The following is a 14,463-nucleotide window of genomic DNA, read 5'->3' on the forward strand; positions in this document are numbered from 1 at the left end:
AAAATTAGCCAGTCCACACCTTCAAACGTTAATCCACAATGTTTCTATGTAGGGGCTCCCATGGCCTCCCTCCCTTGGCCCACGAGAGGGCCTGAATTCAGGGAGACGAGAAGAGAATTCATCACTATTGGCTATGAGATGCCAAGAACGGTGCCACGCATATTTGATGTATTATCTCCCTTAATCAAAAAGCCAATATTATCCCCACTTTGTATATGAGAAAACTGAGGTTCCAAGAAGTTAAGCCACTTGCCCAAAGCCCTATAGCTAGTGAGTCATAGAGCCAGGCAGCCCAGCTCCAGAACCCTTACTGCCACCCCACAGACTCCCCACAGCAGAGCCTCAGATTCAAATTATTGTCCAATCCTTCGATGGTCAGGCATTGGTGAGTGTGAACAACAATAATAATATCTGTCCAGCGCTTGACACATTTTCATGACACTTATTGCAAGCAAGTTGCTGAAGCACAGAGCATGGTATTAAAATCCACGTAAAGGACCTTGATTTTATCCTCTGACCAGCTATTACTTGTCAACGATAAATCTGTTCCTTATCATGACTTCGAATATAACTGAGGCACTCAAACTAAAGGTCTTATTGTTTTCTTCTCTCCCTCTTCCTGGATTTGCAGGAAAACGGGCAAAGAAAATATGGTGGACCTCCACCTGGCTGGGATGCTGCACCCCCAGAAAGGGGCTGTGAGATTTTTATTGGGAAACTTCCACGAGACCTTTTTGAGGATGAACTTATACCATTATGTGAAAAAGTGAGTCCAAATTTAATTTTTTTTTAATCTTTCAAGGGGAAAATACTCCACGCTTTGTTTCACACTCGTTCTTGGTCAGTGATGGTGTCTCTTCCAACTGCTGTTCCTCAACATGGACAAAGTTAAAACCTTCCTGTGAGTGGTTGTCCCCTTAATGCCACTGACTTGATGTAGCTCTTCCTTGACTGACAGCTTGAACTGCTGCTGCTAACTTTTAAATTCTGATCTTTGATCTGAAATGGCACAGACGTATGGAGTTCGCAGCAAGATAGCTATCAGTCTATAATAATACTACAACAACCTTCCAGAATAAGATACTTCTCCAACTTGACATTTTAATCCGGTTTTAAAAAGTATACCCTTTGCATTTAAAGAATGCGTGCACTTGTCGTGGCTCAAAGGTGTATCCATACATAGTGATTCAGAATGAAATTTCCTTCTACAGCTTTCAATTTGTCTGCCCTAAGGCATCAACAAGATTAATAATGTAGTTTCTCAAAGTCATTATATAGTTAAGGAATACATTTCCTCAGTTTTAATTCCAAGCGATACGCTGTCACTAAACCCAAACTTACAGGGAGGACACAAAATTAAATTTTATTTTTATTATTTTACCAAGTGGTGTTTCAACAGCCCCATTCCTAGAAAAGTTAAAATTTTTTTAATGTTTGTTTATTTTTGAGAGGGAGAAGACAAAGTGCAAATTGAGGAGGGGCAGAGAGAGGGGGAGACACAGAATCCGAAGCAGGCTCCAGGCTCTGAGCCATCAGCACAGAGCCCGGCGTGGGGCTCAAACTCATGCTGTGAGATCATGACCCGAGCCAGTCGGACACTTAACCGACTGAGCCACCCAGGTGCCCCATAGAAAATTTAGAAAAAATTTCTTTCTCTAAATGCCAAAATCGCTTGGATGTATAAGTCAGCCTCAGTTTCAGAACCATTCCTAATTTTGTACAAACAATCTCATTTGGCATGTGCACAAACTATGGGGATTTAATCCAGTAAGAATCTTAGATACTGAACCTGAAAATGGGGAGGAGGCAGTTCCAAGGGGTAACCAACCACCAGGGTAGTTGCACACATTTAATGACACCTCTTCTCCCTGTATATGCCTGGCCTGTTAGGGTCACTCATCGTACAGCGGCCAGCAATAATAAATTACTGAGCCTGGCTTGCCGGAGAAGATTTGTGGTAGCAAGAAGGAATAGTTTATAGGCAAAGCAAAAGATCTGAGGCCAGAGGGATATGGTGAGTGTCCTCCTACTGTGGAGGTCCTGACGTTGGGCCAGTCACGTAAGACTAGCACTGACCTTCAGCCTACAGATGAAAAAAACAACAGGAATCCCCAGATCGTCCTCTAAATCACATCTTCCCTGTACATCTTGAGATCATGGTGGCAGAAAGACAGCTAAGAAATCAGCTCAGCAAGGTTTCAAACGAGCATCCGGGTTTTTGTTTTAAACATCAGTGGTGGAGTATGACCAAGGAAAGAGAAAACTATGGAAACTTCAGAGGCAATGTAGAGGGCAAGGACAAATCTGTCAAGACATTGTCCTTCTGAGGACAAACGCGTTTTCAGGTCCCTGGGATGGGGGATAGATCCACAGATAACTGAATGATGAAAGGCCATTTACTCCGTTGAAAACATACTCTGTTAAGTCAGGCTGAAATGCCACGTGTACACGTTTTCTTTATGTAACTTGACTTTGCCCGTGAGTCAGATAGCAAATCCGAACCCAGCATGAAACTATGCAAAGCGTTCCACACGGGATGCAAATGTCAAACATAGCAGAGGTAAGACTTCAGAAAACGTTGCATGGGTGTGTTTTCACTTGGAAGGACAAATAGACAAACTGGACTCTCTCTCTCTCTCTCTCTCTCTCTCTCTTTTCCCTGCAGATGGGTAAAATTTATGAGATGCGGATGATGATGGATTTTAATGGCAACAATCGAGGGTATGCATTTGTAACTTTCTCAAATAGACAAGAAGCCAAGGACGCCATCAAACAACTTAACAACTATGAAATTAGGTAAGACCCGCCTCTCCTGATGGAAAATGAAGCAGACAACGGATCTGCATAAATATGTGCTGGGCACTGTTCAACACATTGGAAATATCAGGATACCTTTCCCTGTAAGCAAATGGATACAGATTGTTTAAGAGTAGGACAGTCATAAGTGGACTCGAAGAAAGCAAATGCAACAAACAAAAAGCAGAACCAGACCTACAAATACAGAGAGCAAAGTGATGGTTGCCGGGGTTGGGGGAGCTGAACAAAATGGGTGATAGGCGGGGGGAGACACAGGCTTCCAGTCACGGAGTGAATAAGTCACAGGGATGAAGGTCACAGCATAGGGTACGATGGTACTGTAACGGCGTCTTACGGTGACAGATGGTAGCTATGCTTGTGGTGAGCACGGCACTCTGGGCTTTCATAGCACTTGAATGCCATGTCACATTGTGTGTCAACTACACTCAAAAGATAAATCAAGAGTGAAAAAATAAAACCACCTGCAAGGAAATGGCTACTCTAACTTGGTGTCCTTAAGAACCTGCCCTCCGGGAAAAGTAAAACTGTACAAGCAACTTGAATGGAAAGAGTCAGCCGTCAGAGCCAGACCTGGAGGAAGACGATTCCAGAGAATAAGAACACCAAGGGCAACGTTTCCCAAGTGGGAACAAGCTCAGTGTGTTAGAGAACAGCACCAAGGAGGTGGAAACAGACGGGAGAGTTGAAGCTGATGCAGTTGGAGAGCCTTATACACCGTGATTCAAAATTTAGCTTTTATTCTAATAAAAAGGGGAAAACATTTCACTAGGTCCGTGCTTTTTACACCAGAACTCCGGCTGTTGGGTGAAGTAACAGGTAGGCAAAGATGGAAAGGGGGAAGCTGCAGCGGGAGACTCATTTAGGTCTGGACGACAGATGATGGCAGGTGTACAGGGGCCAGCAGTGCAGGTGCTCAGAGAAGCCAAATCTGGGATGCCTTCTGGAGGTTGCACAGACAAGACGGGCTCCATATTGGATTGAGAGTGCAAGCGATGTTCGAATTCAGGGAAGAAAGCTAGGATGTGGGTCCCAGTATCTGTGGATGAGATAGAGTCACTGAGATGGGAAAGAATGAGAGAATAGCCTGCTGGACACACGAAGAGCTGAGTTGGGGTGGATTTACATTCGAGATTCACGCGAGACGTCTCGGGGGAGCGGTTGAAGAGGTGATCGTCTGCATGATATCAGAGTCAGGACAGATGTCACAGAGCCAGCCAAACATAGGTGATGTTGCAAATCATGGGACCAGTGGAAGGTTCCAGGGCACAATCGGCCCTGTGCAATCAATAATTGGCTTTTATCGGCTGGAAATATGACTAGCATCACGAAACGGAGTTCTAACACCTTCACATAGAGAGGGAACTGTCCTGAATCCTCTCATAAAGGAAGTCCTGGGCCACCTGGAAGAAAGATTAGTGGAACCGTTGAAAAGTAATAGCTTTGGGGTCAGACAGGCTTCGCCTGAGTGCCGGCAAGTGACACAACCTCTCTGAGCCTCAATGTCCTCCTCCCTAAAGTGGTGATATGAGTCCTCATTTCACAGGTGTTATTGTGGGGATACTCTAAAGATTTTTCAATGTTTACTCCAGTGTGTGGAACTTGGTAACAGGTCAATAAATGACAGAACTCTTACATATTAGCACATTCATCAATTCCAAGATGCGGTTTTCATTGATTTCCTCTCTGCCTCTGAAAATTATTGTCATCCTAGACGTGAATAGAGAGTAGATTTCCTACAATTATCTTTTCCCTCACTTCCTTCCTCTACGCCCCAAATAAGTCACGTATTATCCTCATAATTCTGTAAAATCAATTACCGGGTCATTTTTCTTAAAACTCTCCAGCCGCCGAGAGATTGACTGGATTGGCAACTGTAACAGCCCAGCCACCCCATCTCAAGGTCAGAGCCTGGAACCGGGGTTTGGAGGAAGGTATCCAGGAAGTTCCGCACATGCCTCCGCGGATCCCAAAGAGTTCTGTCTGGAATGTGGAGGGTTGTCTGGCATGGGAACCAGGAGATCAGAGCACAGGTGCCTTTGGAGAAATCCTGGAACCTCGTGCAGCAAGTTTTACCATCGGCACCTAATTACTCACGTGTTCTCGGCATCTGTCGCGGAAAATCATGCACCCCTGAACTGTTTTGGACAGGGCCACAGCAAGCTCTATTTTAATATAACTTTTAAATATTCCAGCCACAGGGATCCGGGGATCGGAAGAGTCCCCACTCCTTGGTCTTTCATGGAGCCTAGACATCTTAAGAGCAAGAGTTATCCCCAAAATAGCTTTGAAGTTGAGGCGGATGTCGACTCAGCTACGTAGGGAATCAGCACGGGTCTCAACACGTTGTTACACCCTGGGGCCTGTCCGTGCTTTGGGAAGAGAGAGAGGCTATGAATAATGAACACAATCGATCCATTACAGTCCCTGACCCGTAACAGAATTCTCTGTGACTTTCAGGGTCTTCAACTATAAAAGAGGTAAAACGATACTTACCCCGTGGGGGCATCGTGAAACATCAATAGACCATGCAGCGAAGCTCAGTGCCTGGCACAGATCACATGCTCTATGAGTGTTTGCTGATGATTACAGCAGACAGGAGGAGGAGGGAGAGGAGAGGGAGGAGGAGGGGGAGGAGGAGGGGGAGGAGGAGGGGGAGGAGGACGAGGATATTGTAAAGCATCGGGAAAGAGAAAGCTGGTGGAAGTCAAAGTTCAGGTTGGATGCCAGAAGCAAGGGGAAGGCACAGAGGTACTTTAAAAATCACAGTGTGGGATAAATAGAATATGAAGCCGAAGAATAGATACCCTAGAGCCGTCCTCACCTGCTCCCGCTCTGCCTTGGATCAGTCCTGCCAGAGAGAGAACCTTTCTCGCAGAGAAGGATAAACTTCAACTGGCTCTTAGCCACCCTTTCTCAGGGGATTGATAAGGTTCTTTATGCGGAAAAGACCCACAATTGTCGTATCATCCTCCTCCTCAGCAAATATTCACGGAGATTTGTCTCATGCCTGGCTTCTAGAGACATGAAAGCCGTGCCCTCAGCTTGTGAGAGGTGGCTTTTCATCTCCAAGCAGCGCTGGGAAAGTGCAGGACAAACCACACAGATTTAAAACTAGGACACGGAGGCTCCAGGCTCCACCTGCTGGCCACTGACACCTGACTGGCCCTCCCTCAAAAAGAAGAGACTTTCTAAAGAAATAGTATCTTGGAATAGAGGGGGGTTGAAGGTAAGCAAGCGAAACAAAAACAAAAATCCTGAAGATTACTTTATCCACCCTTCCCTCCCCCCCCCACCCCTAGGAAAAACCACATTCCTGGGGCAATGTCCACCAGACTGTAATGGACCTGTCACACCTCTGATACTGGGTCCCCAGGTCTTCAGCAAAGCATGGAGGACAGCGGGGCAGGGCCCCTGTCCTGGGGACAGCACCTGCACAGGACTCGACACCACCAGCTCCCAGAAAGCAGGGCAACCCCCCGCTCACCCAGCTGAGCGCCTCTGCTCATGACGCACAAGTCATTTCTGTTAATGGAACTTTACCCATTTTTAATAACTTCCTGTTATTAGAAAAGTCACACGTGGGGCGCCTGGGTGGCGCAGTCGGTTAAGCGTCCGACTTCAGCCAGGTCACGATCTCGCGGTCCGTGAGTTCGAGCCCCGCGTCGGGCTCTGGGCTGACGGCTCAGAGCCTGGAGCCTGTTTCCGATTCTGTGTCTCCCTCTCTCTCTGCCCCTCCCCCGTTCATGCTCTGTCTCTCTCTGTCCCAAAAATAAATAAACGTTGAGAAAAAAAAATTTAAAAGAAAAGTCACACAGCCTGATATACAACAAATAGCAAAAGCCAAAATGAAAAAAAAAAAACATTAACGTGCAAACCATTCCTCCATAACCCCGTTGCCCCGAGATAATCACTATGTTGGCTCTTTAGTTCCTTCCTAGGTTTTCAGCACCGTGTCCATCAAAATGGTCTCCTCATATATGTATTTTGCCATCTATTTTGAAGCCAGCAGCATATTGTGAGCCGTTTTTTTAACCAATAAATACCCTTCTACATTACTACCCATAATGACTTTCGAGCATTCTACGGTATAAATGCCCGTCTCTTGTTCACCAGTGATTCTCAGCCAGGAGCAGTAGCATTCACCCAAAGGGACATTTAGAAAGATGAAGAGGCATTTTTAGATGACCTAACGGTGGCCATTAGGATTTAGTGAGGAAGAATCCAGGGTGACAAGCCTGTTATGGTGCACAAGGAGGAAACGTCCAACCTCAGAGTCGATATCGTCTCAGCCAAGAGGCCTTATGCCGGTCCTGGATGCTGGGATATTTTGATTATTTCCAATCTGGGGACTATTTTTTTTTCAATATATGAAATTTATTGTCAAATTGGTTTCCATACAACACCCAGTGCTCATCCCAAAAGGTGCCCTCCTCAATACCCATCACCCACCCTCCCCTCCCTCCCACCCCCCATCAACCCTCAGTCTGGGGACTATTTTAAGTAATAGCAGTGAATATCCTTACAAAAAATGTTGGTGTTCAAGTCTTCCCTAAAGACACTTTCCCAGAAGGGGCACTATGTGCCCCCAAATCATATACAAAAGATTTCTGACACATTTCCCCAAATGTCCCCCCCAGAAAAGCTTAATCTGCACTCTGCCGGTGGAGATGAACATTAACTTGCTAATCAGCAACACCATAGAGAAGAAACAGGAACTGAACGGAGAGTCCGGAGGCCAATTTCCTCCCTTAAGATCTCTACCATCTGAAGCAAGCCACTTAATTTCTCAGAACCCCGAGTTTTTCATCTGGAAAATGGAAACAGCACCTGTTCTGCCCATATCACAGGTTTAGCGTAGGCCAAGTAAGATGCTATGTGAAAATTTCTAAGGCGTGTCAGAATAGCTTCCCCGTTGGGCTGGCGAGGACAGGGAGCAGCCAGGTTTGCAAGTTCATGACCGTCCCCACCCAGGCAGGCAGTGTGAGCAACGTGGGCCAAGGTGCAGCAGCCCCAGTACCGGGAATTATCCTGGGTGGTGAGAAAACACTATGAAGACCAAACATGTCACATCTGCAGGACTTATCAGGTCCATGCTCACATGTCTTCAACTTCTTTTTTTTTTTTTTCCTTTGGAAAAAATTTTAATGATTATTTATTTTTGAGAGAGGGAGAGAGAGAGCGAGCACAAATGGGGGAGGGGCAGAGAGAGAGGGAGACACAGAATCGGAAGCAGACTCCAGGCCCCGAGCCGTCAGCACAGAGCCTGACGCAGGGCTCCAACTCACAGACCGGGAGATCATGACCTGAGCCGAAGTCGGACGCTCAACCGACTAAGCCACCCAGGCACCCCAAGGTGGACTTAGCTTTTAAAGAGCTATTTATATTTAAAAAAAATTTTTTTAACATGTATTTATTTTTGAGAGACAGAGCATGAGCAGGAGAAGGGCAGAGAGAGAGAGAGAGAATGGGAGACACAGAATCCGACACAGGCTCCAGGCTCTGAGCTGTCAGCACAGAGCCCAACATGGGGCTTAAACCCACAAATCGTGAGACCATGACCTGAGCCGAAGTCAGATGCTTAACCGACTGAGCCACCCAGGGGCCCCTCGTGTCTTCAACTTCTTAAACCTCAATCACACAGGATTCTTGCCAAGCAGAATGCCATTCATTCATTTGTTCATTAATTATTTTTGCAGAAACGGGCGTCTCTTAGGGGTGTGCGCCAGTGTGGACAACTGCCGGTTGTTTGTCGGGGGGATCCCCAAGACCAAAAAGCGAGAAGAGATCTTAGCAGAGATGAAAAAGGTCACCGAAGGAGTCGTCGACGTCATTGTCTACCCGAGCGCCGCAGATAAAACCAGAAACCGGGGCTTTGCCTTCGTGGAGTATGAGAGTCATCGGACAGCTGCCATGGCCCGAAGGAAGCTGCTGCCAGGTTGGCATCCCCTCCCCAAAGAGAAGGTTCCTCTGCTCTGCCTCAGGCTTCCGTGTGCCCTGCAGAGGAGGTATCTGCTGGGTGTGGTTGGCTTGCTCTGGAGCTTTGCTTCTGTGCTATCCTAACTCCCTTCCCCTTCTTATCTATGTTACCGTAGACTAAGCTCCCTGAAGTTTTCACAGAATGGGTTCTGGACAACATGCCCTTAGTCTAATGCACTTGCCCTGGGGACTTCCAGAGCTAGGAGCTGCAGCAGCCCTGTAACAAGGTGTTAAAGTGAGGAATCTTCTCAAAAGTGAATATATACGTTATTTTTCTATACAGATGCTGTTGTCAGGCTTACTAGAAATGGAGGAGGTTGTCCATTACAATGTAGAATAAGCCTGCAAGCGACACATTAGCCTGATGGCAATTAAGTGACATGAACTCATACCGTGACTCCCCATGTCTAATGTGGGGCTGGGGGGCGGGGTAGAAATAACAGCCCTCCACAGAAAGGCACCTAGTAGGTGCTACAACCACAGGGTGGGTCCTGTTTGGGCAACAGCCACCAATTCCAGAGATTAAAAGACTCCAACAAGGCCCTCCCTCAGTCAGATCAGCTTAGGGTAAATTGTTGAAAGTCCTCTGCTCATTCTAAAATAGTCACCAAAATTTACACAAAGTAAGGTATTAAGAGGAATCGATACTAAAATGAGAGGATTTCAAGAATGCCAGAGTGGACACATTGGAGTCAACTCTTCTCTTGAACACCATGGAAAAGCCATGAGAATTAAAGACAAAACAACCACCACCTAGATTGACACTGTCCACGTACACATCCTTACAAAAAAGCCATGATGAAGTCACAGGGACGGAAGGTACAGAGTCGGAATGTAGTCAATGGTACTGTAATGACGTTGTAGTCAATGGCGTTGTATGGGGCCATGGTAGCGACACTTGTGGTGAGCATAGAGTTGTCCGGTCACTATGTTTTGCCCCTGGCACTAGGGTAACATGGGTATCAACTATACTTCAGAACATAAACAAGTGTTAACTCAATGAGAGCATTCACCCTCTAGAAGTTTGCAAAATTGGAAGACGGCTTCTGATCTTGGGGAAGACTTTTTATCCATATTTTCATGGAGGCAGCTTATAAGGGAAAAGATAGGAAACAGCCCCCAAATTTGCTGAGTCCTTTAGAGAGATGGGCATTTTTAATGTCGATGCTTCCTTTCACTACTCCGTCACCACCCGATGGTCAGACCTGTGCCACCCAGGCACAGAGAATCGTGGGCCCTCCTCATGAGGCACCCTTAGCCTTTTGGTGACCTGAACTTCATCTCTGGTGTCTTCTTCAACTCTTCTCTGTTCAACAGTTCTGCCACGAAAAAGTTTCTTGTATCCATACTGACCTCAGACTACCCGTAGAGTCTCAAAACATTTATTCCCAAACATAGACTGTTTTCAAACACTCGAGATTATTCTTCCCGCTCTGTTCTTCTGGACGTACCCCACCATCTGCCTACTCCATTCTGAACATTACCCTCAGGTCACTGTTTCCAAATATCAGGTCATCTTTTCTACAATTCTTGCCAATAGTAGGAATTTGATCTCTATGTGTGGAGAGATTGAATGGTGCCACTCTGTCCCAAGGGGGTTGGGGAGCACAGCAGTGAAAGACGGTCCAAAATGGGAGAAAGATAATTTTCAGGAGCCAGTGTTCCTAAAGAACTAGAATATCCCCTCAACTTCCTGTCCTCAAAGAAAAGAGCATATCGACCCATGAAAGTGCTTCTCTCTACCTGCGCAGTCTACTGCCCCTTTGGACACTCTACCTATTACCTCACCATACAGTCAACAACAGAGGATTTCGGTCACTGTCCTCTGGAGGGCCTAGTCTGAAAGAAGGAGATCTTTACTAAACGTGATAAGCAAGGACCACAAGAAGCTTTTCCCTCTTCGTTGATTCAGACTTAGAGACAGACAGAAAATTGCTGTCGAACACGATGTATTGCCTCCCAGCCACCTACCTTGCCAGGTGACAGCAGCAGCCCTCTCTGGACATTGCAAGTTTGCAGAGGCGTGTGTCAAACAAAGTCATTGCATCCAACTGAGAGGCCAGCAGAACATTCAAAGGATACTCTGAGGAAAGCCCTGGCATCAGCCTGCACGGGGACCACCTGGAGGGTTTGTCAAAGTGCAGCTAACCAGGCCCCACCTCCAGGGTTCCGGAGTCAGAAGGTCAGGTATAGCGTCTGCCAATTTGCCTTTGTAACAAGTTCCCAAGATGCTATGCTTCTGAGACCATGAGTCTGAGAACCTGCAATCTAAGTCAATGACTGTCCCTCATGGGCCGCAGATCTGAATAACCTGAGGACGCTTTTAAACAGTACCAGAAACCAAATCAATCTCTCCTCAGCTGAATCTGCTTCTCTGGGGCACTGGTGTTTTCAGTTTTCCAGATGATCTTGTAGTGGAGCTAGTTTTGCGATCCAGTGCTAAATCCTCCAACTAAGGGCTCTGGCCATCACCTGCATGGGAAGTCAACAAGTACACGTGGAAACCACTCAGCACGGGAGCATTTACTAAGACTCTACGATGTGCTTTGCTCTCTTCTGAAGGAAATTCTTAAAAAAAAAATCAAACCTAACTATTTCACTCAAAGAGTACACACTCTGAGGAAACTTGACACACAAGAAAAGAGACCAAACAAAAAAGTCCCTTATGTGTATCATCTTTTATTTTCACAACAGCACTGGGTAGTGACTTTGATTATCCCAATTTTATAAATGAAGAGATTGATGGTTAGGAAGGTGGTGTCCTAGCCAGGATGGCGATCTGATGTTTGAACTTGTCTGGCTTCAGAGGCCATGTTTCCAAATCCCTCTGCAACACTGACTTTCAGGGGGATGTTTGAGATCACTGCTTACCGTACCTCCTCTCATTTCTGTCCACTTCAGCCTTCTGCAGATTTTCAGGCCAGCTGAAGGCAGACTGTAGTTCCAGGCCAGGAAGGCTAGAGCAGTGTTCTCAACTTTGGCTGAATTAACTGAGGTGATTTTAAGAATCCTGAAACCCAGACCACTCATATCAAATTTGGGAAGGAGAGTCCTGGGGTCGGTGATGAGCTGGTCAATCTTTTTTTTTTTTAACTTAGGTTTATTTATTTTGAGAGAGAGAGAAAGAGTGCAAGCAGAGGAGGGGCAGAGAGAGAGAGAGAGAGAGAGAGAGGGAGAGAGAGAGTCCCAAGCTAATAGCACTAACAGGGTGGAAGCCAATGCAGGGCTTGATCTCACGAATCGTGAAATCATAACCCAAGCTGAAATCAAGAGTCAGATGCTCAACCAACTGAGCCACCCAGGCGCCCCTGAGCTGGTCAATCTTTAACAGGCAACTCCCAGAGAAAATCCAAAGTCCTGCCTTGTAGTATGTGTAGATTCCCATGGTATTAACAGTCCCACTGTGGCTGATTTCTAACTACCAAGATGGCATCCACTGGCTCACACAATTCTGAAAACTTAACAGTCCAGTGTTGCAAGTGGAAAGGAATTGGGTCCAGCTCAAAAATGAGTGGGACTCAGGTTGGGTATTTCTCAAAGCCCTTACAGTCTGAGGCCAATGCTGAGAAGCCCTCAGCTAGAGAAACCAGGGGGATCTTGGGCTAGGACAGTCAGCAAGGACTATGTAAAGCACAGAAAAGAAAGGGAAGGAAAACAAAGCAAAAGGAGTGAAAGGAAAAGGAAGAGGAAGGAATAGAAGGGAGCAAAGGGAAGAAGAGGGAAGAGAGAGATGAAGAAAACTATCCCCTGGGATGCAGGGCAGGTAGCTAGCCACTGGGGTCCCACAAGAACCAGCCTCTCTGGGATTAGCTAACTCATGTAAATGTGTCTCTTTTTTGTTCGGGTTTCAGGGAGTCAGTGCCACAGATGGTTTCACTAACTGCTTTCCAAAGAATAAAAAGATGCCTTTTGATTGAAAATAATTGCCTCCCATGTGGAATAATAATTGAACTGAACACTTACCAACACTTAAAATTTCTGATTGTGTTCTCTCAAGCTTTTTATTGCTTCCATGCTGTAGCTTGTTCCAAAACAACTAATAAAAAACACACAAGACTTCCAATCAAATTTAGAAGTTGAGTTGACCCCCCATCACTTCAGCTGGGCTCTGCCCTGTGTAGGGGTCCAGGGCTGGGTAACCCCAAAACACAAAGGAGCCATGAAGAAGTGAAGTGGGTCTGGGCAAGTTAGTCATCCCTCTAAAGCTCATTTCCTCTTCTGTAAAATTGAGACAGTCACTCCCCTCCCCCAGAGAGTTACTGTGAGCGGGAACCAAGGTAGCATATGGAAAACACAGTATATAGTGCAAGACACTCAATAAATTGCAACTGTAGAAATACAAAAATATACGTAGTCATGGGGAACAACTACCCCTTTAAAAAGAGTTCGGTTTCTCATCATAGACCCTTCCATTACTCTTTGTCTTCTCAATCGGGATCAAGAATGTTTCTGCCAATTCCCAAGTTGCCCATGTGCAGCCAGAGAACTAGGCATGAACACAGATGATTGGAGCCCTGACCAAGCATAAGGGACAGAGAACAAACCAGGGTTGCCTGAGCCCTGCTCACTCCTGCCCACACACCATGGGTTTTTAGACTGCTCGGTGGTGGCACCTGGTCACGCAGATTCTAGAAGCAGCAGACATACTCCCTAATGACCTTAATGCTTCATGAAGTCAGACTCTATGTCCAAGCCCTAAATCCATTGTTTCCCTTCTCTTCTTCTGCCATCTCACTTTCAAAGACTTAACTTTCCCCGTGAGAGCTGTTCAAAGACCCAAACCTGCCCATCGTGGCCTCATTTCTGCCCCATTTCAAACCACATCCCGGTTCCCTTTGTATGCAATTATCACTGTAAACCATCTGTCACACAGAAGTCCCTTCTAGTCAGCTCTTCCATTTATTTGGAATGTTTCTTGAAATCAGTATCCACCTCTTTTAATATTTGTCTTCGTGCTCAGTCAAGACCATAAGCATCCGCTGAAGTTAAAAGGCCATCTCAGTGAACCGAGATGGCATTGTCCTGGTTTCTATATAACTAATCATACCTGTGATCCTTTTGAACAGGAAGAATTCAGTTATGGGGACATCCTATCGCAGTAGACTGGGCAGAACCAGAAGTAGAAGTTGACGAAGACACAATGTCTTCGGTGAAAATCCTGTATGTGAGAAACCTGATGCTGTCTACTTCTGAAGAGATGATTGAGAAAGAATTCAACAATATTAAACCAGGTGGGACATACCATATAAGATGACTGTTATGAAATGTGCTCTGAAAACACTTAGGCTTGAGATGACTTCCCATAACTTTAAACAGGGCAGGCTTCGTGTGGCACTCTCACAACTGCATGAGGACTACAAACACCATATTTCAACCTTGGATCAGAAAATAGGGACATGTGGTCCATAACATTGATCAACATTATAATTTTACAATTATCTGTGTGATGCCTTAATTAACACACATTGCCTTCACTAAACTATAAATTCCAAGAGAGTTTTTTAGCTTCTATTGTCTCCTCAGCCCTTATCTCTGTGCCAGGTCATAGTAGACACTCACTAAATATTGACTGTGTTGATGAATGCATGGCCATAACTCTGGATCTGAGGCAGGGCTTCTCGGCCTCAGTACTCTTGATGGTTTAGGCCATATAATTCTTGGTCATGGGAC

The 14,463-nt window shown here is 45.9% G+C and overlaps 1 protein-coding gene across 2 annotated transcripts in view; it reads left to right on the top strand.

Annotated features, from left to right (window-relative positions):
- A1CF (APOBEC1 complementation factor) overlaps window positions 1–14,463 on the top strand; it is a 52,078-nt gene that overhangs the window by 15,953 nt on the left and 21,662 nt on the right. For both annotated transcript variants that reach the window (XM_047088720.1, XM_047088721.1), the window contains exons 2-5: window positions 632–766; window positions 2,666–2,796; window positions 8,514–8,752; window positions 13,860–14,024. In XM_047088720.1, the coding sequence (XP_046944676.1) occupies window positions 632–766; window positions 2,666–2,796; window positions 8,514–8,752; window positions 13,860–14,024 (670 nt within the window). The remainder of the gene's footprint in view (window positions 1–631; window positions 767–2,665; window positions 2,797–8,513; window positions 8,753–13,859; window positions 14,025–14,463) is intronic.

The sequence above is a fragment of the Lynx rufus genome, unplaced genomic scaffold (assembly GCF_022079265.1).
Source record: "Lynx rufus isolate CCGP_SWC_20201006 ecotype Redwood Valley unplaced genomic scaffold, mLynRuf1.p SCAF_25, whole genome shotgun sequence".
Lineage (NCBI taxonomy): Eukaryota > Metazoa > Chordata > Mammalia > Carnivora > Felidae > Lynx > Lynx rufus.